This window comes from Camellia sinensis, chromosome 11 (assembly GCF_055761805.1).
Source record: "Camellia sinensis isolate YWXY chromosome 11, ASM5576180v1, whole genome shotgun sequence".
NCBI lineage: Eukaryota > Viridiplantae > Streptophyta > Magnoliopsida > Ericales > Theaceae > Camellia > Camellia sinensis.
Window position 1 is genome coordinate 7,804,377 of NC_138971.1, and position 23,381 is coordinate 7,827,757.

Below are 23,381 nucleotides of genomic sequence, written 5' to 3' on the forward strand. Positions count from 1 at the left end.
TTCTTCAACTGCATCTATGAAATCTTAAAAAAAAAAGACTTGGACGTTTCTGCAAATCTTTTTGTAAAAGAAACCAGACACATCACCTACCCAACATCAATCTTTCTTTATAGAAAGCCCTGAATTGTGTGCTTTTTATTCATGTGGCTGAGGCATACATGACTCATCCTCCAACTAAACTTTAGGATGCACCAACTTACTTACCTTTCTCCCCCCTATAAATACATTTGCTGAATCCATGGTTAGAAATATCATCACTCTAAGGATCTGACAATCACACAACATTCATTGGAGCAATAGCAATTCATCGAATATGAAGACACAACAGCTGGCACATGTTTTTGGAACTCCGGTCAGCTCACATGTGGCATATCTGGGTGAGATGACACCAAAAAGAATTTTACATGACCCTGATAGTGCTAGTGCTAGTGCTAGCCAATACCAAATTTCCTCTTCTACGATTGGATCTCTGAAGTTAAAACAGAGTACGTCATTCCATTACTCTAGTCAATAAAGAGCTATTTCTACTTACTAGTATTACTAGTTTTAAATGCTTAAAATAGAGGCAGTGTTTAACAAATTGATTGCTACTAATGTGCAGATAAAGTAGATAGAATGAACAAACTTGGAGGAAAGCAAGACAATCTTGCAAACGGCATCCGAGAGCAAGGTAATATAATTAGTTCTTTTCTAGCAAAATTATTTGATATCATTTTAACATCTCAATTTGTTTTTCTGCCAACAAGATGGCAGAAAAACTAACTGAAAAGATTTGAAAAACATTGAAACAAAATTCTTTTCTTCTTCATGGCTGTATTAATATTAGTGTCAACCAAACAAACATAGCAACAGGATGATCATGATACGCCTCTTTGTGAGTCTTATATTATTTTGTGAAAATTGCAGTGAGATTAGGGCCCAAGATCACTGAAATTGTGAAGGGGAAACTGAGTTTGGGGGCTAAAATTATTAGAGCAGGCGGTGTGGATAAGATTTTCAAGCACCACTTCAGCATTAGAGAAGGAGAGAAGCTGCTAAAGGCTCCCCAATGCTATTTATCAACAACAGCTGGTCCAATAGCAGGCCTCCTCTTCATCTCCAACGACAAGGTTGCCTTCTGCAGTGACAGATCCATGAAATTGTCTTCTCCAACCGGCGAGTTTGTTAGAATTCGTTACAAGGTGTTGATCCCAGTAGGAAAGATATTGAGAGCCAATGAAAGCCAAAATGTGAAGAGACCATCAAAGAAGTACATAGAAATACTTACCGTGGACAATTTTGATTTCTGGTTCATGGGATTCTTGAATTATCACAAAACTTTGAAATATCTTCAGCAGCACTTTCACAGGCTCAATACTTCCAACTTGATCAGAAGTGATTAAATAGATGTATTCCACCCCCCAGCCCCCCTACTTCATTAGATGTGTATGAATTAGGAGAACAAACTTGTATAAATATTGTAACAACTTTGTTACTTAGGCTTTTCTTCAATGGAAAAAAATTCTATCATCAGTAAATGGATCATTGATTGTGTCTGCTATATATCATTTCAGAATCGTTTGCATTATATATAAAGAATGCAAGGTGGAAAAGGAAACTGGTAAATTGCCATTAAAAATAATTTGAGAAGTACAAAATTCATAATCAACAAAGGATCAGTGGTTTTGCGTTGTGACATTTAGTTATTGCAGATAATCTTGACTGCTGGTTACAGGATTCCTGAATTATCATGACCAGCAATTTTCTTAGGTTTTGTTTGGATTTTGGATTTGAGGAGGAATTTCTGGAGGGGGAAAAATGGAAGAGAATGTGATAAAAATTTAAAAAAATTTCCCCTTTTTTTTTCATTCACATTATTCTACTAAAATTGACGGAAACTCTCTTTCAATTTCAGTCCCTCATCGCTCATCTTCTCTCCTATTATTCAGTGATCTTCCTCTCAGAGCAATTCTGATTGATACTTTCAAAGAGTTTGTGAGAAGTTTCGCCATTTTCCAGTCCATTTGGTTACAAAAACTTTCCAGTTCTTTCCAACAGAACATTGCTAATAGAATCCCTCTAGTATCCCTCTTATTCTTACTCAATATTTGAAGTGCACTCAATTCAACAAAATCTTAATATTGATAAAGTGTTACTATAATTTTTACATTGAACTATATTGTCCAAGATACACAACACTATAAGGAGTCATCTAAATCCTTAAACCTTAAATGTGGTTCTTCTCTTTTAACATATTACATGTTTTGCTAGCTATCTTCACCTAGAACCATGTTTTCTTTCCATTTTGACTATGTTTCAATTTATGTTAGTTGAATCGAGTGAACTAGAAAACAAATTTTGAACCAAATCAACACTCGTTAACCTAGAAAGTTCAAGAGCTGAAAAGTTGTTCAACTTGTGGGAAATTCATGCTGATAGGGATATGATGTGTAGATTCTCTTTCCCACTAACAATATAAGCATGAATATATATAATATATATAGTATTAAGACGTAGTAGTGTGCAAGGACGGCCTACAATCCAATCCATTCCACCTCAGGCTAAGATAAAAAGGAATGCCAAAATTGAGGATTCCAATCCAGATATAATGCATTTGAGTGGTTTGATCCTATCAGATTCTGATTTTCTGAACTGTCACTTTACCTCCCAAATTAAGTAACACATGATTGATTTCAAGAGTACTAATTTCATTTCAATTACCTTTGTTTTCCCTCAGTCTCACAATGCGATTGTACAAAAAACTTGAATTCTGGGGTTTCAATCTCAAAGTATGAAATTTACTTTGAATGATGAATAATTGCTTGGAATTATAATTTGACAACTAAATTCTTATCCAAAATGGCCTGGATTGCACTTATTTCTGTTTTTTGTTTTTTTATTTTTGCTTAGCAGATCAAGGCACCACCCACCATTATTAAGCATATATGAAGAAGGGAGAACTAATTGAAGGGTTTAATCAGAGACTTTCGATAGTGTTGTTAGCTAAGCGGTTATAGTATTTTTTGTAATCTCTCACAGATGACATGTTATTGTCCATCAAATCATTAAGATGACATACCACTGCATAATTTATATCTTTCGTAATGCTGTTTGGTTTACTTAACAAGTCTGGAGCCTATAGCCTTTGCTTTGTTCACCACTAACAGTCTAAGAAAAAGGAATGGTGTCGTCACAAAGCCAAATTGCCAGCTCAAAAAGCTTAATTCACACCCTCACACACAGTAGCAAGCAGAAAATGCAAGGTTGAATGATTGAAATGCTGACCCAACTGATTCTACTATTTTACTTGCATTAACCAATTTTGCAAACAGTATGATTTCTTTTTCTTTTTATTTCTTGTTTTTTTCCTCTTTTGTAAAAGGTTCCAAAGTTACTTCAAAAATGAAAAAAGATTGAATGCTTGAATAACTTGATAGTCTTGTGAAACCTTAAAAACAGAAGACTTGAACCTCTCTGCAATTGTTCTTTCTAAAAGAAACCAGTCACACCATCACCTTCCCAACACCAATCTTTCGTTATGGAATTGTGTGTGTGGATGAGGCATGCCTGACTCATCCAACTAAAGTTTAAGATCCACCAACTTACCTTTCTCCCCCTTATAAATACATTTTCTGAATCCATGGCTAGAACCATCACTCTAAGCATCCAACAATCTCAAAATATTCTGGGAATAGAAAGCAAAGCAGAATCACATCGGAGCAATAGCAATTCATCAAATATGAAGAAACAGCGGCTGGCACATGTTATTGGAACCCTGGTCAGCTCACCGGTAGCATATCCAGATGAGAGGGCACCAAAAAGAATTTTACAGGACCCTTCTACTGCTAGTGCTAGTGCATATAAAGTAGATAGGATGGAGAAACTTGAAAGAAAAGAAGACAGTCTTGCAAGCATCCGAGAGCACGGTAACTATTTCCTTGCCTCAATTGAGTCTTTGGATAACTAAATTCAAGAATATTATTTATTTTCAAGAAAAAGTACATAGCGTTTTCAAAGCTATGGAAACCTCCATTACCAAATAATAAAATAAAAATAAATAATAGATATTTAGCATTTACTGGTATATGTCATATTAAGCTCTCAATTCTTTAGCTGCCATGAAGATGGCACAAAAATAAAATAAGAAGTTTTGAAATAAACTCTGAAACAGCTGTATTAGTGTCAAGTTGTCAACCAATACACCTCTATGCGAATGCGAGTCTTATTTGATTTTGTGAAAATTGCAGTGAAATTGGGACGCAAGATCACTGAAACTGTGAAGGGGAAACTGAGTTTGGGGGCTAAAATTATTAGAGCAGGCGGCGTGGAGAAGATTTTCAAGCACAATTTCAGCATTAGAGAAGGAGAGAAGTTGCTAAAAGCTTCCCAATGCTATTTATCAACAACAGCTGGTCCTATAGCAGGCCTCCTCTTCATCTCCACTGACAAGGTTGCCTTCTTCAGCGACAGATCCATCAAATTGTCTTCTCCAACCGGCGAGTTTATTAGAATTCGTTACAAGGTGAGTCAACACACATCTATATTTACAGCATTTCCATATTGTTAATTAGATATCAAAGTAGCTAAGTAATGTGTATTGCATACAGGTCGTGATCCCATTAGTAAAAATAAAGAGAGCCAATAAAAGCCAAAATATGAAGAGACCGTCACAGAAGTACATACAAATAGTTACCGTGGACAATTTTGATTTCTGGTTCATGGGATTCCTGAATTATCGTGGAACTTTCAAATATCTTCAACAGGCACTCTCTCAGGCTCAATACTTATAACTCGATCAGAAGTGATTAAACAGATGTATTCCGCCTCCGCCCCTCCTGGTTCATTAGATGTGTGTATGAATTAGGAGAACAAAGTTGTACAATCACAACATTGTAAAAAACTTGTTACTTAGGCTTTTGGTTCAACGGAAAACAATTTTTATCCATCTCTTTATTTCTTTTTAACACATTTGGTGTGAGACTGAAACATGGCTGTTTGTTTCCTATTCTTTTGTTCTAAGCATTAAAAAGAGGTGGTGTGGTGTCAAGAAGCTAAAATGCCACGTCAAAATTTTTAAATCACTCACACACACACTAGTTCAAATTCAACATGTGAAAAATTGTGATGCGCTGATGGGGCAATGATGTTGAGATTATCTTTCCAACTGACTATAAAATTGAGCATGGAATTGGATAATCTTATAACACATCAGCACGTACCTACGAACGTAGTAGCATACAAGTCTGGCTTTAGATTCCGTCACTGATTCACTTGGTCATGTATAAATACATTGCTAAATACACAGTTTCACACATCATTCTACACATCTCCTTTGCTGCATACACCTCTGACAGTGGAAGAGAACAATCCAAGGAAGAAATAGACAGCTTGAAGTTCAAGCAATTCATCAAGCTTGTATATATGAAGAACCTCCTAATGGAACATATTATTGGAATTCCAGTGAGCTCGGTAAAATATTCAGTTCAGAAGTCACCAAAAAGACTTTTATGCAATCCCGATAGCCAACACCATATTCCCCCTCCTCCAAATGGATCTCTCAAATTCAAAAAGAGTAAGTCTCTCTCCATTTCTCTCAGGATTAGAGAGTTCTATGTTACTTGCTACTTTTAGATGATTGAAATTAAGACCAGTCTTTGATAATTTAGTTTTATGGATGCAGATAAAGTAGGTACAGTGATTGATAAGATGAACGAGCTTGGAGAAAAAGCAGACCATCTTGCCAATGGCATTCAAGATCACGGTAACTACTTCTCAATTCAATTGAGTCGGATAATAATAAATTAATCAAGTCTAAAAACGTATAAAAATTGGACTTCTATCTTGATTTAATTTGTTTTTTTACAAAATTTCAGTGAGATTTGATTCCAATATCTCGGAAACAGTGAAGGGGAAATTGAGATTGGGCGTAAAAATTCTTAAAGTTGGGGGGATGGAGAGGATCTTCAAGCAGAAATTTAACATTACAGAAGGAGAAAAGTTGCTAAAGGCTTGTAAATGTTGTTTGTCAACAACATTGGGTCCTATGCAGGCCTCCTTTTTATCTCAACCTACAAAGTTGCCTTTTACAGTGAGAGATCCATCAAATTGTCTTCACCGAATAGGCAGGCAGTTAGAATCCATTACAAAGTGAGTCAATATAAATCAATGTCTGAATTCATATCCACTCTTGCTAACATATTAGATAAATATATGAGCTAACTAATGTGTATTACATGCAGGTCTTGATCCCACTTGTAAATATAAAGGGAGCCAATGAAAGCCGCAACACAAAGAGACCATCACGTGAAGTACATAGAAATAAATATTGTGGACAATTTTGATTTTTGGTTCTTGGGATTCATGAATTATCACGGAACTTTCAAATGTCTTCAACAGGCACTCTCTCAGGCTCAATACAATACTTACAACTCGATTAGAAGTGACTAAACAGACCACCCCGCTGGCTTCGTTAGATGTGTATGCATTAGGATACCAAAGATGTATAACAACAATTTTGTACAAATTGTAACTTAAGGCTTTTGCTTCAATGGAAAACAATTTCTTAGTAAATGGGTTGTTGACGTTGTTTGCTATATATCATTTAACGACTTGATGGTAATTTGCCTAGTTTCCTACAAATTTGTTTCCCAAGATTGGGAAGCGAAACCAGTACATTGATGTCATGGAAGAAGAAACTACCGAAGCAGTTATTGAAGGAAACATGTACATGAGCCTATAAATTGGCTATGGCAGATACAAATAAGGACATCAACAAACACCAAGATCGAGCATATTCTATCATTATGAGTAGTATTTCTAAGTAGTTATGAATTGTAGTTGTGATAACAACTTCAATTTTAGGAGCAAGAGTAGTTGTAAGGTGTTAAGTATTAGTGTGTAAGGGTAGTTATGTCATTTGTTCCTTTAGTCTTTCTTTTATGCAAATCTAACATGGTATCAGAGCTTCATCTTCCTCCTTGAAGATTCTTCTCTTGTTCCTTGTTTCATTCGTTCTTCCCTATACACATAAATAAATAAATAAATAAATAATCCTTCATGGTCGAAATTTGATGGGTTTTCTCCCTAGATTTTTATTTTTATTTTTTGATGTGTGTTCGAGTGTTTTTCTAATTTTTGTTGATTCCTAGTCAACGGACTGTTATTTGTGGTGAGGGGGAGCCTAGTAGTTCTTTTGATGTGGAGCCTGACATTGGTGGTCGTTTGGACAGGGTTGACCTTAAGACTTATTCTCGGCGTCCAAAAGAGAAAGCTTCCTTGTGCCACCAGACCCATCATCATCTCTCACGCCAATTCTAGGTAATGCACCTCAGTCTATTTCTCTACCAGTATTTGATAGTCCTACTATCGATGATTCGAGTCTTCTTATTGCTCTTAGAAAGGGGGTTAGGGCTTGTACTCAACACTCCATGTCTAAATTTGTCATATGATTCACTATCTTCTACATATTGTGCTTTTGTTTCGTCTTTGTCTTCTGCATGTATTCCCCAGGGTTGGAAGAAAGCTATGAATGATCCTAAATGGAAAGTAGCTATGATAGAAGAGATGTAAGCTCTAAGCAATAATAACACTTTGGAGCTGTTTCCTCTTCCTAGTGGAAAAAAGCCTGCAGGGTGTAAGTGGGTGTTCACCATCAAGCAGAAAGCAAATGGAATAACTGAACGGTACAAAGCACGATTTGTGGCTAAAGGGTTTACTCAGACATATGGAATTGATTACCAAGAAACCTTTGCTCTTGTAGCAAAGATGAATTCCATTCGAGCTATTCTCTCATGTGCAGCAAATTTGGGATGGCCTTTACAGCAGTAAAATGTGAAGAATGCATTTCGCCATGGTGATTTGGAGGAGGAGGTATATATGGATGTACCGTTAGAATTCTTATCTCAGTCTACAATTAGGAAAGTTTGTAGGTTGAAAAAGGCGTTATATAGTTTGAAATAGTCTCCTCGAGCTTGGTTTGACAGAATCCAGAAGGCTGTGTTGAGATTCGGGTATAAGCAAAGCAATGTAGATCACACAATATGTTCATCAAACGCCATGCAAATAAGGTAACTGTGCTTATAGTATATGTGGATGACATAGTTGTGATAGGTAATGATAAGGAAGAAATGACACATCTTAAGATGCTGTTGGCCAAGGAATTTGAGATCAAAGACCTTGGTCCGTTGAGGTACTTTCTTGGGATTGAAGTTATCAGATCTGACAAAGGCATCTTTATTTCTTAGCGGAAGTATATTCTAGATCTTTTTAAGGAAACTGGCATGTTAGGCTGTCAATCTGCTGATTCGCCAATTGAGGCTAATCACCATCTTTGTAGTGGTGTTGGTGATCTTATGGAGAAGGAAAGGTACCAACGACTTGTGGGAAGACTTATATATTTATCCCACACTCATCCAGATATTGCTTATGCGGTTGGGATAGTGAGTCAATTTATGCATGAGCCTCGTGCCCCTCATTTGGATGTAGTGTATCGTATTTTGAGGTATCTTAAATTTGTTCCTAGAAAAGGGATTTTATTTTCCAATCATAGTCACTTGAGGTTGGAGGCATTCACAGATGTTGATTGGGTTGGTTCTATAGATGACAAGCGATCTACCACTGGTTACTGTGCATTTGTGGGGGGGAATTTAGTCACATGGCGTAGTAAGAAACAAACAATGGTGTCCAGATCTAGTGCAGAGACAGAATAAAGAGCTATGGCACATGGTACATGTGAACTGATGTGGCTCCAGTCCTTGTTGAATGATATTGGGTTTGTTTGCAGTGAACCATTAACATTGTATTGTGACAACTAAGCTACCATTAATATTGTTCACAATCTTGTTCAGCATGATAGGACAAAGCATATTGAGATCGACAGACATTTTATCAAGGAAAAATGAAATAAGGGTTTAATATATATGCCTTTTGTGAAGTCTGGAGATCAATTGGCTAATGTCTTTACTAAGGGTCTTAGTAGTAAGATTTTCCATCCCATTTGCTGCAAGTTGGGCATGAGAGATATCTTTGCACCAACTTGAGGGAGAGTATTAAGTATTAGTGTGTACGGGTAGTTATATCATTTGCTCATTTAGTCTTTTATTATAAGTATGTGTAAGGGTGCCTCTATTGACACACCATTTTTCATCTCAAGGCACACCACTATTACTTTAATAAATTGATAAATAAACAATTTGCTCAATACACACCACAACTTTCCACCTTTACCCTTACTCACACACCCCACCCACAATCTTCAATCTTTACCCTCACTTACTCACTCACACACCCCACCCCCATCCACAATCCATCTCCCCCTCCATTCAAATCCATTGGTGAACAAAATCATTGGTGAAGACTCCTCAAGACGCTGGTGGTGCTCGTTGTCGTCACAGTTGGAAACGACTCCACATTGTAGATATAGTAGGTGAGCATTCTCATTTGGCTTAGATTTTAGGGTTTTATAAGTGTTCGGCAGTACAGAGTCGAACTAAGTAGAATTGTTCGACTATTTTTAACCGAACAATTGGTGTTTGTTCGATACTTACAAACCGAATAATTGGAGTATGTTCGACACTATGAAACTGAACATATACAATTTGTTCGGTTGTAGGTAGTCGAACATGGATATATTATTCGACTCTAGATAATCGAACTAATACAAACGGTTTACCACTTCTCAAGTTCACGAAAACGAAAAAAAAAAGAAGAGAAAATAACCTTTTCCATTGTTTAGTATTGCTAGACACATCCATCAATGAATCCAATCAAAATCTTCAATAATACATATATTTTTTATTTTTGTTTTAGGGTTTTTGGATTCTTGAGAGACAATATACGTAAGTAACATTTGACAGTCTTAATGTGTATTATATTCATTATTGTCCTTTATGGTAATTATAGACATGGTGTGCATCATAGCCCTTTGTCCTTTATGATCATTTTACCTAAGGTTAAAATTGTAATAAAAAATAAATTAATTAATAGTGTGCCTTGAGATGAAAGGTGGTGTGTAAATAGAGGGCCCTATGCGTAACCCTAATATGTTTGGGAGTGAAAAAATAAACACAGCAGCAATTCTCAATTCTCTCTCTTTTCTTCTTCTCATTCTTTTCTTTCTTTTATGCAAATCTAACATAAGGTAATATACTTTTCCAAAATTGTAATCATCGTGTTCTATTCAAGATATTACGGTTCTGCTTTTGGGGCAGTTGTTCTCAATTCAGTTACTTCTTCTTTCTCTCTTTTATTTTCCTGTGTTTACTATTAGAACCTTTACACAGTTATCTGATATATTGTTTGGTTGTTTAGTTAAAATCTTTGTTCAATTCCAGCTTTAGATTTGGACATGGAAACATGTTGAGATGGACCATTGAAAAGCGTTAAAGCATCTTTCTTTAATCTGAGGATAAGATAAATAAGGAATGCCAAAATTGAGGATTGTACTCAAATTCAGATAAGGCATTTGGGTGGTTTGATCCTGTCAGATTGTGAAGTTGTCAGCAGTCGCCTTTCCTCCCAAATTAAGTAACACTAGATTGATTTAGAGAACTTGAATTCTGTGGTTTCAATCTAGAGCATCAACATTTTGTTTTTGAGAATGCTGAATGATGTTTCGGAATTCTAATTTGAAAACTAGATTCTAGCAGGAAAATGGGAAATAGACAGCAATAATCAAGATGACATATTATTGTCCTCCAATGGTCAAGATATTAATGTTGTTTGGTTTACCTAACAAGGTTGGTGTGTTATGAATATTTTTAAGAAGGAATGGCCCCACAAAGCTAAATTGCCAGCTCAAAAAGCCTAATTCACACCTTCACACACAGTCAGCAAGACCTAAGCAGGCAATATGGTCCTGCTTTGGAACATTGAATGATTGAAATGCTGACCCAACTGATTCTATTATTTTACCTTCATTGACCAATTGCACAAAGTGTATGGTTTCTGTTTTATTATTAAATTGTTTAATGGTTCAAAAGTGACTTTAGAAATGAAAAAAGATCGAATGCTTGCTTCGCAGGTTTTAATGAAATTTCAAAAGTTACTTTCTCCTAATTTTTTTTAAAAAAAAATTATCTAATGCTTAGCCTCAAATAATGTCTTCGGTCAGGAATTTATCACAAAAGAAGACTTGGATTCTGCAAATCTCTTTTCTAAATGAAACCACACACATGATCACCTTCACATCAGCAATCCTTCTTTCTAGAATGTTTTTTAAGAGTTGTGTGCTTTTATTCATGTGGATGAGGCACACATGACTCATTCCACTAAGATTTTTAAGAGCCACCAACTTTCCTTTTCTCTTCCTATAAATACATTTGCTGAATCTGTGGTTTGAACCCTCACTCTAACCATCTGACAATCCCACAACATTCTTGGAATAGAAAGCAGAAACAGAATCACATCGGAGCAATAGCAATTCATCGACTATGAAAACACAGCGGCTGGCACATGTAGCCTATCTGGGTGAGAGGACACCAAAAAGAATTTTACAAGACCCTTCTAGTGCTAATGCTAATGCTAGAGGATACCAAATTTCCTCTTCTTCGATTGGATCTCTGAAATTAAAACAGAGTAAGTCTCTCTATTACTCTTGCCAATACAGAGCTCAAGAGCTATTTTTTTACTTACTAGTTTTAAATGATTAAAATAGAGGCATTGTTTAACAAATTGATTGTGATTAATGTGCAGATGAAGTAAATTGGATGAACAAACTTGGAGGAAAGGCAGATAACCTTGCAAATGTCATCCGAGAGCACGGTAATATAATTATTTATTTTCTAGCAAAATTATTTGGTATCATATTAACATCTCAATTTGTTTTTTCTGCCAACAGGATGGCAGAAAAACAAACTGAAAAGATTTGAAAACCCAAAGGAAACAAACATTGAAACAAATTTGTTTTCTTCCTCTCAACCAAACCAACATAATAGGAGTAGGATGATCATGATATGCCTCTATGCGAGTCTTATATTATTTTGTAAAAATTGCAGTGAGATTAGGGCCCAAGATCACTGAAACTGTGAAGAGGAAACTGAGTTTGGGGGCTAAAATTATTAGAGCAGGCGGTGTGGAGAAGATTTTCAAGCACCACTTTAGCATTAAAGAAGGAGAGAAGCTGCTAAAGGTTTCCCAATGCTATTTATCAACAACAGCTGGTCCAATAGGAGGCCTCCTCTTCATCTCCACCGACAAGGTTGCCTTCTGCAGTGACAGATCCATCAAATTGTCTTCTCCAACTGGCGAGTTTGCTAGAATTCGTTACAAGGTGTTGATCCCTGTAGAAAAGATATTGAGAGCCAATGAAAGCCAAAACGTGAAGAGACCATCAAAGAAGTACATTGAAATAGTTACTATGGACAACTTTGATTTCTGGTTCATGGGATTCTTGAATTATCACAAAACTTTGAAATATCTTCAGCAAGCACTTTCTCAGGCTCAATACTTACAACTTGATCAGAAATGATTAAACAGATGTGTTCCGCCCCATGGCCCCCCCACTTCACTAGATGTGTATGAATTAGGAGAACAAACTTGTATAAATATTGTAACAACTTTGTTACTTAGGCTTTTCTTCAATGGAACAAAAAAAACATAATTCTTATCAGTAAATGGGTCATTGATGTTGTTTTCTATATATAAATTCAGAATCGTTTGCATTATATGTAAAGAATGCAAGGTGGAAAAGGAAATCAGTAAATTGCCGTAAACAATAATTTGAGAAGTACAAAATTCATAATCAACAAAGGGTCAGTGCTTTTGCACTGTGATATTTAGTTACGGCGGATAATCTTGAGGCTGGTTACAGGATTCCTAAATTATCATGAGCAGGAATTTTCTTAGGTTTTGTTTGGATCTTGGACTTGAGGAGGAATTTGTGGATGGAAAAAATATGGAAGGGGATGTGATAAAAAAAAATTCCTTTTTTTTTTTTTCTTCATTCACATTGTTCTACTAAAATTGACAGAAGCTCTCTTTCAATTTCTGCCCCTCGTCACTCATCTTCCCTCCTATTATTCAGTGATCTTCCTCTCAAAGAGTTTGTGAGAAGTTTTACCATTGTCCAGCCCAGCCCATTTGGTTACAAAAACGTTCCAGTTCTTTCCAACAAAACATTACTAATTGAATGCTTCCAAGTATCCCTCTTATTCTTACTCAATATTTGAAGTGCGCTCAAATCGACAAAATCTTAATCTTGATGAAGTGTTACTATAATTTTTACATTGAACTATATTGTCCAAGATACACGACACTATACGGTGTCATCTAAATCCTTAAACCTTGATTGTGGTTCTTTGTATTTTGACATATTACGTGTCATTGCTAGCTATCTTCACCTAGAACCATGTTTTCTTTTCATTTTGACTATCTTTCAATTTATGTTGATTGAATCGAGTGAACTAGGAAACAAATTTTGAACCAAATCAACAACACTCATTAACCATGAAAGTTCAAGAGCTGAAATGTTGTTCAACATGTGGGAAATCCATGCCGACGGGGATATCATGTGTAGATTCTCTTTCTCACTAACAATAAAAGTAAGCATGAATATAATATATATATATATATAGTATTAACATGTAGTTTGCAAGGTCGGCTTTAGATTTGTTCTTGGAAATATGTTGAGATGGACCATTGAAAAGTGTTGAAGCATCTTTCTTTGATATGCTCTGTAAGACTCAATTTAATTATTTAGTTATTATGGTAACCCACATGATATTGCAATATGAATTATCGATTTAAAAAGATAATAGTTCTATATCATGAATCACAAGTTATTATCTGATTGGTCAATAGATGGAATAGTTTCCAAATCTTCTACTTTGATGGGCAAGTGAAGTTATAATTATATTAGGAAACTTGTCCTCTCTCTACCTATAAAAGTATATTTAGATACCCATCAATTATTCTGAATATAATGTATTCTAAAGATTGTTAAGAGAGAGAAACTTTTTTCCACTAATATTATTATTAGTTTATGTTCAATCAATTTTGGGTCACTCGAACGTTTAGCATAATTGATCCGGGTATGTTATTTATTTTTTGCGTTATGTTATTATTTGTGAAAATCATGATAGTTCACAATTTTGGATTGTGAAGGTTGTTATATCCATAACACTATAAAATTATTTACATGCCCTGCCCTGGCCTACAATCCAATCACTTCCACCTCAGGATAAGAAGAAAAGGAATACCGAAATTTAGGGTTGCAATCCAGATATAAAGCATTTGAGTGGTTTGATCCTATCAGATTCTGACTTTCTGAACTGTCACTTTTCCTCCCAAATTAAGCAACACTTTATTGATTTCAAGAGTACAAATTTCATTTCAATTACTTTTGTTTTCCCTCAGCCTCACAATGGAATTGTACAAAGAAATTGAATTCTGTGGTTTCAATCTCAAGTATGAAATTTTATACTCTGAATGATGAATAAATGCTTTGGAATTTTAATTTGACAACTAAATTCTTTTCCAAAAATGTCCTGGATTGCACTTTATTCATTTTTATTTTTTTTTTGTTTTTCTGCTCGGCAGATTAAGGCACTACCCACCATTATTAAGCATATATGAATAAGGGAGATCCAATTGAAGGTTTAACAGGAGACTTTCTATAGTGTTGTTAGTTAAGCGGTTATGATGTAATCTCTCACAGATGATATGTTATTGTCCACCAAATCATTGAGATGACATACCACTGCATAATTTATATCTTTCGTAATGCAGTTTGGTTTACTTAACAAATTTGGAGTCTTTAGCCTTTGCTTTGCTCTGCACGTAACAGTCTAAGAAAAAGGAATGGTGTTGTCACAAAGCTAAATTGCCTGCTCAAAAAGCATTCACACCCTCACACACAGTCAGCAAGACCTAAGTAGACAATGCAAGATTGAATGATTGAAATGCTGACCCAACTGATTTTATTATTTTACTTGCATTAACCAATTGCACAAACAGTATGATTTTTTTCTTCTCTTTTTCTTTTCTTTTTTTTTTTTTCCGTTTTTCCTTTTTTGTAAAAGGTTCCAAAGTTTCTTCAGAAGTAAAAGATAGAATACTTGAATAGCTTGATAGTTTTGTGAAACCTTAAAAAAAGAAGACTTGAACCTTTCTGCAATTGTCTTTTCTAAAAGAAACCAGACACACCATCACCTTCCCAACACCAATCTTTCTTTATAGAATTGTGTGCTTTTTATTCATGTGGGTGAGGAATGAATGACTCATCCAACTGAAGTTTAAGATTCACCAACTTACCTTCCTTCCCCCTATAAATACATTTTCTGAATCCATGGCTAGAACAATCACTCTAAGCATCCGATAATCTCAGAACATTCTGGGAATAGAAAGCAAAGAAGAATCACATTGGAGCAATAGCAATTCATCAAATATGAAGAAACAGCGTCTGGCACATGTTATTGAAACCCTGATCAGCTCACCGGTAGCATATCTAGATGAGAGGGCACCAAAAAGAATTTTACAGGACCCTTCTGCTGCTAGTGCTAGTGCATATAAAGTAGATAGGATGAAGAAAATTGGAAGAAAAGAAGACAATCTTGCAAGTGGCATCCGAGAGCACGGTAACTATTTATTTGCCTCAACTGAGTCTCAGAATAACTAAATTCAAGAATATATTATTTATTTTCAAGAAAAAGTATGTAGCGTCTTCAAAGGTATGGAAACCTCCATTACCAAATAATAAAATATAAATAAATAGATATTTAGCATTTACTGGTATATATCATATTAAGCTCTCAATTCTTTAGCTGCCAAGAAGATGGCAGAAAAATAAACATTTTGAAATAAACTCTGAAACAGCTGTATTAGTGTCAAGTTGTCAACCAATACGCTTCTATGCGAATGTGAGTCTTATTTGATTTTGTGAAAATTGCAGTGAAATTGGGACCCAAGATCACTGAAACTGTGAAGGGGAAACTGAGTTTGGGGGCTAAAATTATTAGAGCAGGCGGTGTGGAGAAGATTTTCAAGCACAATTTCAGCATTAGAGAAGGAGAGAAGTTGCTAAAAGCTTCCCAATGCTATTTATCAACAACAGCTGGTCCTATAGCAGGCCTCCTCTTCATCTCCACTGACAAGGTTGCCTTCTTCAGCGACAGATCCATCAAATTGTCTTCTCCAACTGGCGAGTTTATTAGAATTCATTACAAGGTGAGTCAACACGCATCAATATTTACAGAATTTCGTGTGTTAATTAGATATCAAAGTAGCTAAGTAATGTGTATTGCTTGCAGGTCATGATCCCATTAGTAAAGATAAAGAGAGCCAATGAAAGCCAAAACATGAAGAGACCATCACAGAAGTACATAGAAATGGTTACCGTGGACAATTTTGATTTCTGGTTCATGGGATTCCTAAATTATCGTGGAACTTTCAAACATTTTCAACAGGCACTTTCTCAGGCTCAATACTTACAACTCGATCAGAAGTGACTAAACAGATGTATTCCACCCCCACCACCACCCCCTTTTTCGTTAGATGTGTATATGAATTAGGAGAACAAAGTTGTAAAATCACAACATTGTAAAAAAATTGGTACTTAGGCTTTTGGTTCAATGGAAAACAATTTTTATCCTTTCTATATTTCTTTACAACACATTTGGTGTGAGACTGAGACATGGACTGTTTGTTTCGCTTTCTTCTGTTTTATGCATTAAAAGAGGTGGTGTGGTGTAAAAAAGCTAAAATGCCACATCAAAAGCTTTAAATCACTCACACACACCAGTTCAAATTCAACATGTGGAAAATTGTGATGCGCAGATGGGGCACTGATGTTGAGATTCTCTTTCCCAACTGGCTATAAATTTGAGCATGGAATTGGATAATCTTATCATACATCAACACGTACCTACAAATGTAGTAGCATACAAGTCTGGCTTTAGATTCAGTCACCGATTCACTTGGTCAAAAAAAGAGTACTTTAATCATCCTTAAATCTCCGTGACCTACAGTTTTCTCCCTTGCACCTCAACCTCAAGGTATTATAATAAAAAAGAATGTTCAAATTGATGATCACAATCCTGAGAAGAAGAAAAAAAATGAAAAAAAAGAAGAGCATTTTGTGTAGTGGGTATTTCGTCGTCTTGACTATAATTTTTCTACAAGTTATAGTTCTCTGACTCTCAGTTTAAATATTGATTTTTGTTAGAAGACTTCCATTACTGTTTGTTTTATATTGCTCAGTTCCTTTCCATGATTTAAGACTTGAATGAAACTATCACCAAAATGCTGTCAGTGTAATCTATTGCTCAGCTCTGTTTTCTCATTATATACGTGTGTGTGTGTGTATTTAAATCCACATAATTCTAATTCAATGTTATTAAAATAAACCACATACCCGAATCCTGCAATTCTTAAAAATTTTATGATTTCAATTTCAATTTCCCATACCCTGAAAAGTAAAAATAATAGCTAAATGTTCAAAAAAAAAAAAAAAAAACCAAAGGCTTTGAAGCAATGACATGGCTTATTAACTTGACATGCTCCATCAGATCAAATATTATTTATTTATTAGTCATCATGAGATCACCATATAATTTTTATCCTTTTCTTTCTTTCTCTTAACATATTTGGTGTGAGACTGGGATATGGCTGTTTCTCTTTCTTATCAAAGGTGGCTTTAAAAAGGCTTAACTGACTCACCACATGGTCACATACACAGTCACCACACGGTCACATACACAGTCACCACACGCAAAGCACCAACTAACTGCATTATTTAAACTAACTGCAAAAGGCTGTATTTGTCAACTCCAGCCACTGAAATGACTACAGATGAAATCGAATAATGAAGACTAAAAACTAACTTAAGAAAAGGAAGATGAATAAATTTTCACTCCATGGAATTTCAAGCTAACCATATTCTTAATTTGTTGGATGACCTAAACTTAAAATTTTCCAAAAAATACACACCGCATAACCTTTACTAGGATGACTTCAACCTTTCTACAAGCTAAAAGTTACCAGACACATCATCTATCCAACAATCTTTGTTTAAAAAATTCTCTAAAGAGTTCATAACTGTGCCTTTATTAATGTTGATGCGGCACAGGTGACTCATGCAACTAAAAGTTGAGATCCATCAAACACCATCTAACTTTTCTATGTATAAATACATTGCATGTAACGCCCTCAAAATAATAACATTAAAACCCATCACTAGACATGCATTGATATGAAAGAAACCAACCATTTATATTCATCAGAGTAGTTCTTGCAATAGTATTACATGTTAACAACAAAAGCAAATACCCTATGGACTTACAGCTTTCCAAGTCAACACCTGGTTACACAAAAGAAGAGTACTAACTCTATACAAAATAAGCCCTTAGCTTGATATACATGTAACACTAACAAAATAAACAAAAAGAGTCTTCAACTCTCATCATCATCCAAGCTATGTCCTTGGAGGTGGCATACTACCTGTACCTGAAAATAATGTCCCATATAGGGTGAGTCAACGCCCACTAGAAATATGCTAAGCACAGTATGAGCATTAACTAAGACATTAGCAATTGATAAATGTTCAATTTCCATAAATCAATTCATAACCCATTTCCATTTCATGACCACTATGTTCATGTTTCACTTCAGTTTCACAATTTACATCAACGGCTCAGAACCTGGCCAACCACTTATATGAGACAGTGACTCATATTAAACATTTCCCATTTTTACAATAGATAAACATACTCATTGTAGCAACATCTTAATAGATAAGCATACAAGCTGTATCCACATTTCAACAGATATGCATATTAGCTATATCAGCACTTCCAAAGATAAGCATATGAGCTGTATCAACACTTCCAAAGATAAGCATATGAGCTATATCAACACTTCCAAAGATTAGAATATGAGCTATATCAACACTTCCAAAGATAAGCATATGAGCTATATCAACACATTGTCTGACAAGCATATGAGCTGTATCAGTGGAGTCCATCCCCTATCTCCTCCCAAACAACATCGGGTTTAGAGATTCATCCCCTATCTTCCCCTAAACCGTGGAGTACATCCCCTATCTCCTCCCACACACACACAACGTATATACACAAAGGTCATATACACAATCAATCAATACATAACGTTAATGTATTCTATCAACCGTCATACTCTATGACATATCCAATTGATTAGTTCTAGTTTGCCTAATCATCATGCATTGTCTACAACAATCAAAACTACCCTCCACCGGTAGCCCAAGCAATTATTTCTAAACAGATAATAAAAGCTCCAACAGATAAAATATCAATGTTTTCAAAAGTGAGCGATTAATAAATCTAACTCCACTATTCAACCATATAATGAACCAATTTCATTATTTCCAACTCAATTCCATAAAGTCACAATTTTTCCAAAATTAGGGTTTTCCACCCGATTTCCCAATATTGACCCAATGGTCTAAATATCATCAACCAACAACGATATCATTATTTTGAACCCACAATACACATTTTAGACTCAAAATAACAAATCCTCTTTTAACATTTTGAAACCCTAAGCCCCAAAATTTACCCAACTTCAACACTTTATCAAAACAACCAAAAATCTATGTCAAAGACCATAAGAGTGAGTAGGAATCCCTACCTCAAATTCGGAGCTCAAGGAAAGAAGGTGAAGAAACTCAACGTGCTCCAAAACTCAATATTCTCGGATCAAAGTGTAGCCCTCGACGATCAACCCAACTTTTACAAAGGCCGAAGGAAAAGGAAACACTCTAACTAGATCAAACCCTAGAGAGAAGGGAGTTTCTAGAGAGAGGAACTCTCAAAATGTCTTTTTAGAAAGTAAGAGAGAGAGAGAGAGAGAATGTAAAAAGTGATTTTAAAATGCCCAGCTGCCAACTGATATACGACATTCCCGCTCGAGCGGAGAACACAACGCTCGAGCGTCAAGAACAAAAACTAGGTACGCTCGAGCGCCAAGACACAAGAATAAAGTACATCCGCTCGAGCGCAAAAACCAGTCCGCTCGAGCGTAGATTCCCCCCTCCCAGAACTTACACCAAAAAAGTACTACCCGCTCGAGCGCCAGAGTACCCGCTCGAACGCCACCGCTCGAGCGTGAAGAAACCTGCTCGAGCGTAAAAATCACACCTGCAGAAGTTTTGCAAGGACACGAGAAACTGGGAGTGCGCAATCTCCGCTCGAGCACAACAAGACCCGCTCAAGCGGACCTCCTAAAAACTGGGCAACAAAGAATTGAAACCGAAGCCTAACCAACCTGTAGCAACTCTGCCCAATACATCCTAAAACTCTATCAAGCGGAATTAAAGGACGACAACAAGATAGATACAACTACCAACTTCACGAAACCGAGTCCGGAATACAACAGAACAGTAAAGGGACAACCGGGATCGCTATATTGCAAGATACATGGTTTCACGCATCATTCTACACATCTCCTTGGCTTCATACACCTCTGACAGTGGAAGAGCACAATCTGAGGGAGAAACAGACAGCTTTAAATTCAAGCGATTCATCAAGCTAGCATATATGAAGAACCTCCTGATGGAACATGTTATTGGAATTCCAGTGAGCTCAGTACATTATTCAGTTCAGAAGTCACCAAAAGACTTTTATGCAATCCTGATAGCCGATACCACATTCCCCTTCCAAATGGATCTCTCCAATTCAAAAAGAGTAAGTCTTTCCATTCCTCTCAGGATTAGAGAGGTCTATGCTACTTACTAGTTTTAGATGATTGAGATTAAGACCAGTCTTGATAAATGATTTTCATGGATGCAGAAAAAGCAGACCATCTTGCCAATGGCATTCAAGATCACAGTAACTATTTCTCAATTCAATTGAGTCTGATAATAATTGATCATGTCCAAGAACACATAAAAATTGGACTTCTATCTTGATTTAATTTATTTTTTACAAAATTGCAGTGAGATTAGAGTCCAATATCTTGGAAACAGTGAAGGGGAAATTGAGATTGGGCATGAAAATTCTTAAAGTTGGGGGGATGGAGAAGATCTTCAAGCAGAATTTTAACATTAGAGAAGGAGAGAAGTTGTTAAAGGCTTTGCAATGCTATTTGTCAACAACAACCGGTCCTATAGCAGGCCTCCTTTTTATCTCAACCGACAAGGTTGCCTTTTCAATGAGAGATCCATCAAATTGTCTTCTTCGAGTGAGTCAATATAAATCAATGTCTGAATTCATATCCATTCTTACTAACATCTTAAATAAATATATGAGCTAACTAATGTGTATTAGATGCAGGTTTTGATCCAACTTGTAAAGATAAAGAGAGCCAATGAAAGCCGAAACACAAAGAAACCACAACAGAAGTACATAGAAATAGGTACTGTGGACAATTTTGATTTTTGATTCATGGGATTCATAAATTATTGCGGAACTTTCAAATATCTTCAACGGGCACTCAGGCTTTCAATACTTACAACTCGATCACAAGTGACTAAACAAATGTATTCCACTCCCCCGGCCCTGTTGCTTCGTTAGATGTGTATGCATTAGGAGAACAAAGCTGTATAATCACAATTTTGTACAAATTTGTTACTTGGGCTTTGCTTCAATGGAAATAATTTCTCAGTAAAAGGGTCGCTGACACTGCTTGCTATATATCATTTTATGACTTGATGGTAGTTTGCCTAGTTTCCTGCAATTTTGCTTCCCAAGAGCGGGGAAACAAAACCAATACGTTGCTTGGTGCAATTTATGATTTGAGTGAACTACAAAATGCATGATAATCAACAACGGGTCAATGGTTTTGCACTGTGATTTCACTGATCTTCCTCTCAGAGCAATTTCGATCGGTACTTTACAAGAGTAGTGACAAGGGGTTTGCCATTGCCATCTGATTTGGTCACTGAACCTTTCCAGTTCTTGACAATGACAACAAAAGATTGCTAAAACCATCCTTCTATTCATGCAAAACTTTCTAGAATCTGAAACCCCATGAACTTGGAACATTTATTATTATTCTCATACGCAACAACATGAGTGATAAAATTGTGCTCACTCATATGTACCCATAGCATTCAACACATTACATTGTTTTCTTTTCATTTTACTATCATTTAATTTTATTTTAACTGAATCGAGTGAACTAGGAAACAAATTTCGAACAAAATCAGCAACACTTGCTAACCTTGAAAGTTCAAAAGCTAAAAAGTCATTCCACATGTTCGAAAAGTGTGCTGATGGGGCTATGATGTGTAGATTCCCTTTCCCACTAACAATGACATAAAAGACATATCTTATCAAGACGTAGTAGAGTGTAAGGTCGGCTTTAGATTTGGACATGGAAACATGTTGAGACGGACCATTGAAAAGCATTGAATCATCTTTCTTTAATATGAGGATAAGATAAAAAGGAATGCCGAAATTGAGGATTGTAATCAAATCCAGATAAGGCGTTTAGGTGGTTTGATCCTATCAGATTGTGATGTTGTCAGCTGTCACCTTTCCTCCCAAATTAAGCAACACTCGATTGATTTCAAGACTACTGAGTCCTTTTCAATTAACTTAATCTGTTTTCCCTCACCATGGAAATTTACTGAGAACTTGAATTCTGTGGTTTCAATCTAAAGTATCAATTTTTTGTTTTTAAGAATGATGAATGAGATTTCGTAATTCTAATTTGAGAACTAGATTCTTGTAGGAAAATGGGGATAGAAAGCAATCATCAAGATGACATATTATTGTCCTCCAATCATAAAGATATCAACGCTGTTTGGTTTACTTAACAAGGTTGATAATATTTTGAAGGGAGCTTCTTTTAATAATTCCCCTTCCTAAAATTTTATTCCAACTAATCCATATATATATATATATACATATATATCTATATATATATATTTTCAGTCCCGCTGCATACCCCCAGTGGGGGTCGCGCCCCCAGTGACGTGGCGCGCCCCCACTGGCTGAAAACTTAAAAAAAAATAATAATAATAATAATAATTTTTTTTTTGGACCAATCCCGAGGTGACACCTCACTGGGGGTCGACCCCCAGTGGGGGTAGGAAGCATTTTTCATATATTTTTTTGACTATTCTATTAGGTCTCAACGAAGACCAAAATACTCTCAATCTCTCATGTCCCATTAATGTTGATATTTAATATTGATTATTATTATGTTTTGGTAGTTCTCATGATCATTCATATTCTCCATATCTTTACTCTAAAAAAATGCATTAACTACACATCATTATTTAATGTTGATATATATTATACACAAAAAATTAAACATGATCTTTATTGATTGTCATTATGTTTTGATTGTTTCCATGCATCCAAATATTGACTGTACATGATGACGTGAATGATTTAGATGACGTGAATGTGAATGTTCACATCAGATGATGTGAACGTAAATGTTCATATCAGATGACGTGTGATAAATGTGATGTTAAGGTTCAC

The 23,381-nt window shown here is 35.7% G+C and overlaps 4 protein-coding genes, 2 long non-coding RNA genes and 1 pseudogene across 7 annotated transcripts; 6 read left to right on the forward strand and 1 right to left on the reverse strand.

Moving 5' to 3' along the window:
• The first annotated feature begins 245 nt into the window (after window positions 1-245).
• On the forward strand, window positions 246-1,524 carry LOC114294451 (GEM-like protein 4). Its single transcript, XM_082893522.1, has 3 exons — window positions 246-485; window positions 602-670; window positions 907-1,524. Exons 1-3 carry the CDS (start codon window positions 314-316, stop codon window positions 1,380-1,382), a joined length of 717 nt encoding a protein of 238 aa, XP_082749648.1. The 5' UTR covers window positions 246-313; the 3' UTR covers window positions 1,383-1,524.
• Window positions 1,525-3,355: 1,831 nt separating this feature from the next.
• LOC114307995 (GEM-like protein 7) lies at window positions 3,356-4,924 on the forward strand. The gene is made up of 3 exons (XM_082893523.1): window positions 3,356-3,905; window positions 4,227-4,501; window positions 4,587-4,924. The coding sequence occupies exons 1-3, from the start codon at window positions 3,620-3,622 to the stop codon at window positions 4,767-4,769; spliced, it is 744 nt and encodes a 247-aa protein (XP_082749649.1). The 5' UTR covers window positions 3,356-3,619; the 3' UTR covers window positions 4,770-4,924.
• On the reverse strand, window positions 3,940-5,501 carry LOC145801832 (uncharacterized). Its single transcript, XR_014343483.1, has 2 exons — window positions 5,199-5,501; window positions 3,940-4,814 (listed from the first exon to the last, which is right to left on the reverse strand). It is a non-coding gene; the product is annotated as an uncharacterized LOC145801832 (long non-coding RNA).
• Window positions 5,502-5,622: 121 nt separating this feature from the next.
• LOC145801831 (GEM-like protein 4) lies at window positions 5,623-6,594 on the forward strand (annotated as a pseudogene). Its single transcript, XR_014343482.1, has 3 exons — window positions 5,623-5,740; window positions 5,853-6,126; window positions 6,219-6,594. The product of XR_014343482.1 is annotated as a GEM-like protein 4 (transcript).
• Window positions 6,595-10,966: 4,372 nt separating this feature from the next.
• On the forward strand, window positions 10,967-12,586 carry LOC114294453 (GEM-like protein 4). The gene is made up of 3 exons (XM_082893524.1): window positions 10,967-11,553; window positions 11,671-11,739; window positions 11,973-12,586. Exons 1-3 carry the CDS (start codon window positions 11,409-11,411, stop codon window positions 12,443-12,445), a joined length of 687 nt encoding a protein of 228 aa, XP_082749650.1. The 5' UTR covers window positions 10,967-11,408; the 3' UTR covers window positions 12,446-12,586.
• Window positions 12,587-14,228: 1,642 nt separating this feature from the next.
• Window positions 14,229-16,567, forward strand: LOC114307979 (GEM-like protein 4). Its single transcript, XM_028253472.2, has 3 exons — window positions 14,229-15,551; window positions 15,866-16,140; window positions 16,224-16,567. Exons 1-3 carry the CDS (start codon window positions 15,362-15,364, stop codon window positions 16,419-16,421), a joined length of 663 nt encoding a protein of 220 aa, XP_028109273.2. The 5' UTR covers window positions 14,229-15,361; the 3' UTR covers window positions 16,422-16,567.
• Window positions 16,568-20,371: 3,804 nt separating this feature from the next.
• On the forward strand, window positions 20,372-21,111 carry LOC145803058 (uncharacterized). The gene is made up of 3 exons (XR_014345161.1): window positions 20,372-20,633; window positions 20,739-20,777; window positions 20,885-21,111. It is a non-coding gene; the product is annotated as an uncharacterized LOC145803058 (long non-coding RNA).
• The last annotated feature ends 2,270 nt before the right edge of the window (window positions 21,112-23,381 follow it).

What these genes read in the sequence shown, in the direction of transcription:
- LOC114294451 (XM_082893522.1), top strand. Translation starts at nt 314, where the DNA reads ATGAAGACACAACAGCTGGCACATGTTTTTGGAACTCCGGTCAGCTCA. An exon ending in ATCTCTGAAGTTAAAACAGA is followed by an intron (nt 486 to 601) that starts GTACGTCATTCC and finishes ACTAATGTGCAG; the next exon opens with ATAAAGTAGATAGAATGAAC. An exon ending in AAACGGCATCCGAGAGCAAG is followed by an intron (nt 671 to 906) that starts GTAATATAATTA and finishes TGAAAATTGCAG; the next exon opens with TGAGATTAGGGCCCAAGATC.
- LOC114307995 (XM_082893523.1), top strand. Translation starts at nt 3,620, where the DNA reads ATGGCTAGAACCATCACTCTAAGCATCCAACAATCTCAAAATATTCTG. An exon ending in TGCAAGCATCCGAGAGCACG is followed by an intron (nt 3,906 to 4,226) that starts GTAACTATTTCC and finishes TGAAAATTGCAG; the next exon opens with TGAAATTGGGACGCAAGATC. An exon ending in TTATTAGAATTCGTTACAAG is followed by an intron (nt 4,502 to 4,586) that starts GTGAGTCAACAC and finishes TATTGCATACAG; the next exon opens with GTCGTGATCCCATTAGTAAA.
- LOC114294453 (XM_082893524.1), top strand. Translation starts at nt 11,409, where the DNA reads ATGAAAACACAGCGGCTGGCACATGTAGCCTATCTGGGTGAGAGGACA. An exon ending in ATCTCTGAAATTAAAACAGA is followed by an intron (nt 11,554 to 11,670) that starts GTAAGTCTCTCT and finishes ATTAATGTGCAG; the next exon opens with ATGAAGTAAATTGGATGAAC. An exon ending in AAATGTCATCCGAGAGCACG is followed by an intron (nt 11,740 to 11,972) that starts GTAATATAATTA and finishes TAAAAATTGCAG; the next exon opens with TGAGATTAGGGCCCAAGATC.
- LOC114307979 (XM_028253472.2), top strand. Translation starts at nt 15,362, where the DNA reads ATGAAGAAACAGCGTCTGGCACATGTTATTGAAACCCTGATCAGCTCA. An exon ending in AAGTGGCATCCGAGAGCACG is followed by an intron (nt 15,552 to 15,865) that starts GTAACTATTTAT and finishes TGAAAATTGCAG; the next exon opens with TGAAATTGGGACCCAAGATC. An exon ending in TTATTAGAATTCATTACAAG is followed by an intron (nt 16,141 to 16,223) that starts GTGAGTCAACAC and finishes TATTGCTTGCAG; the next exon opens with GTCATGATCCCATTAGTAAA.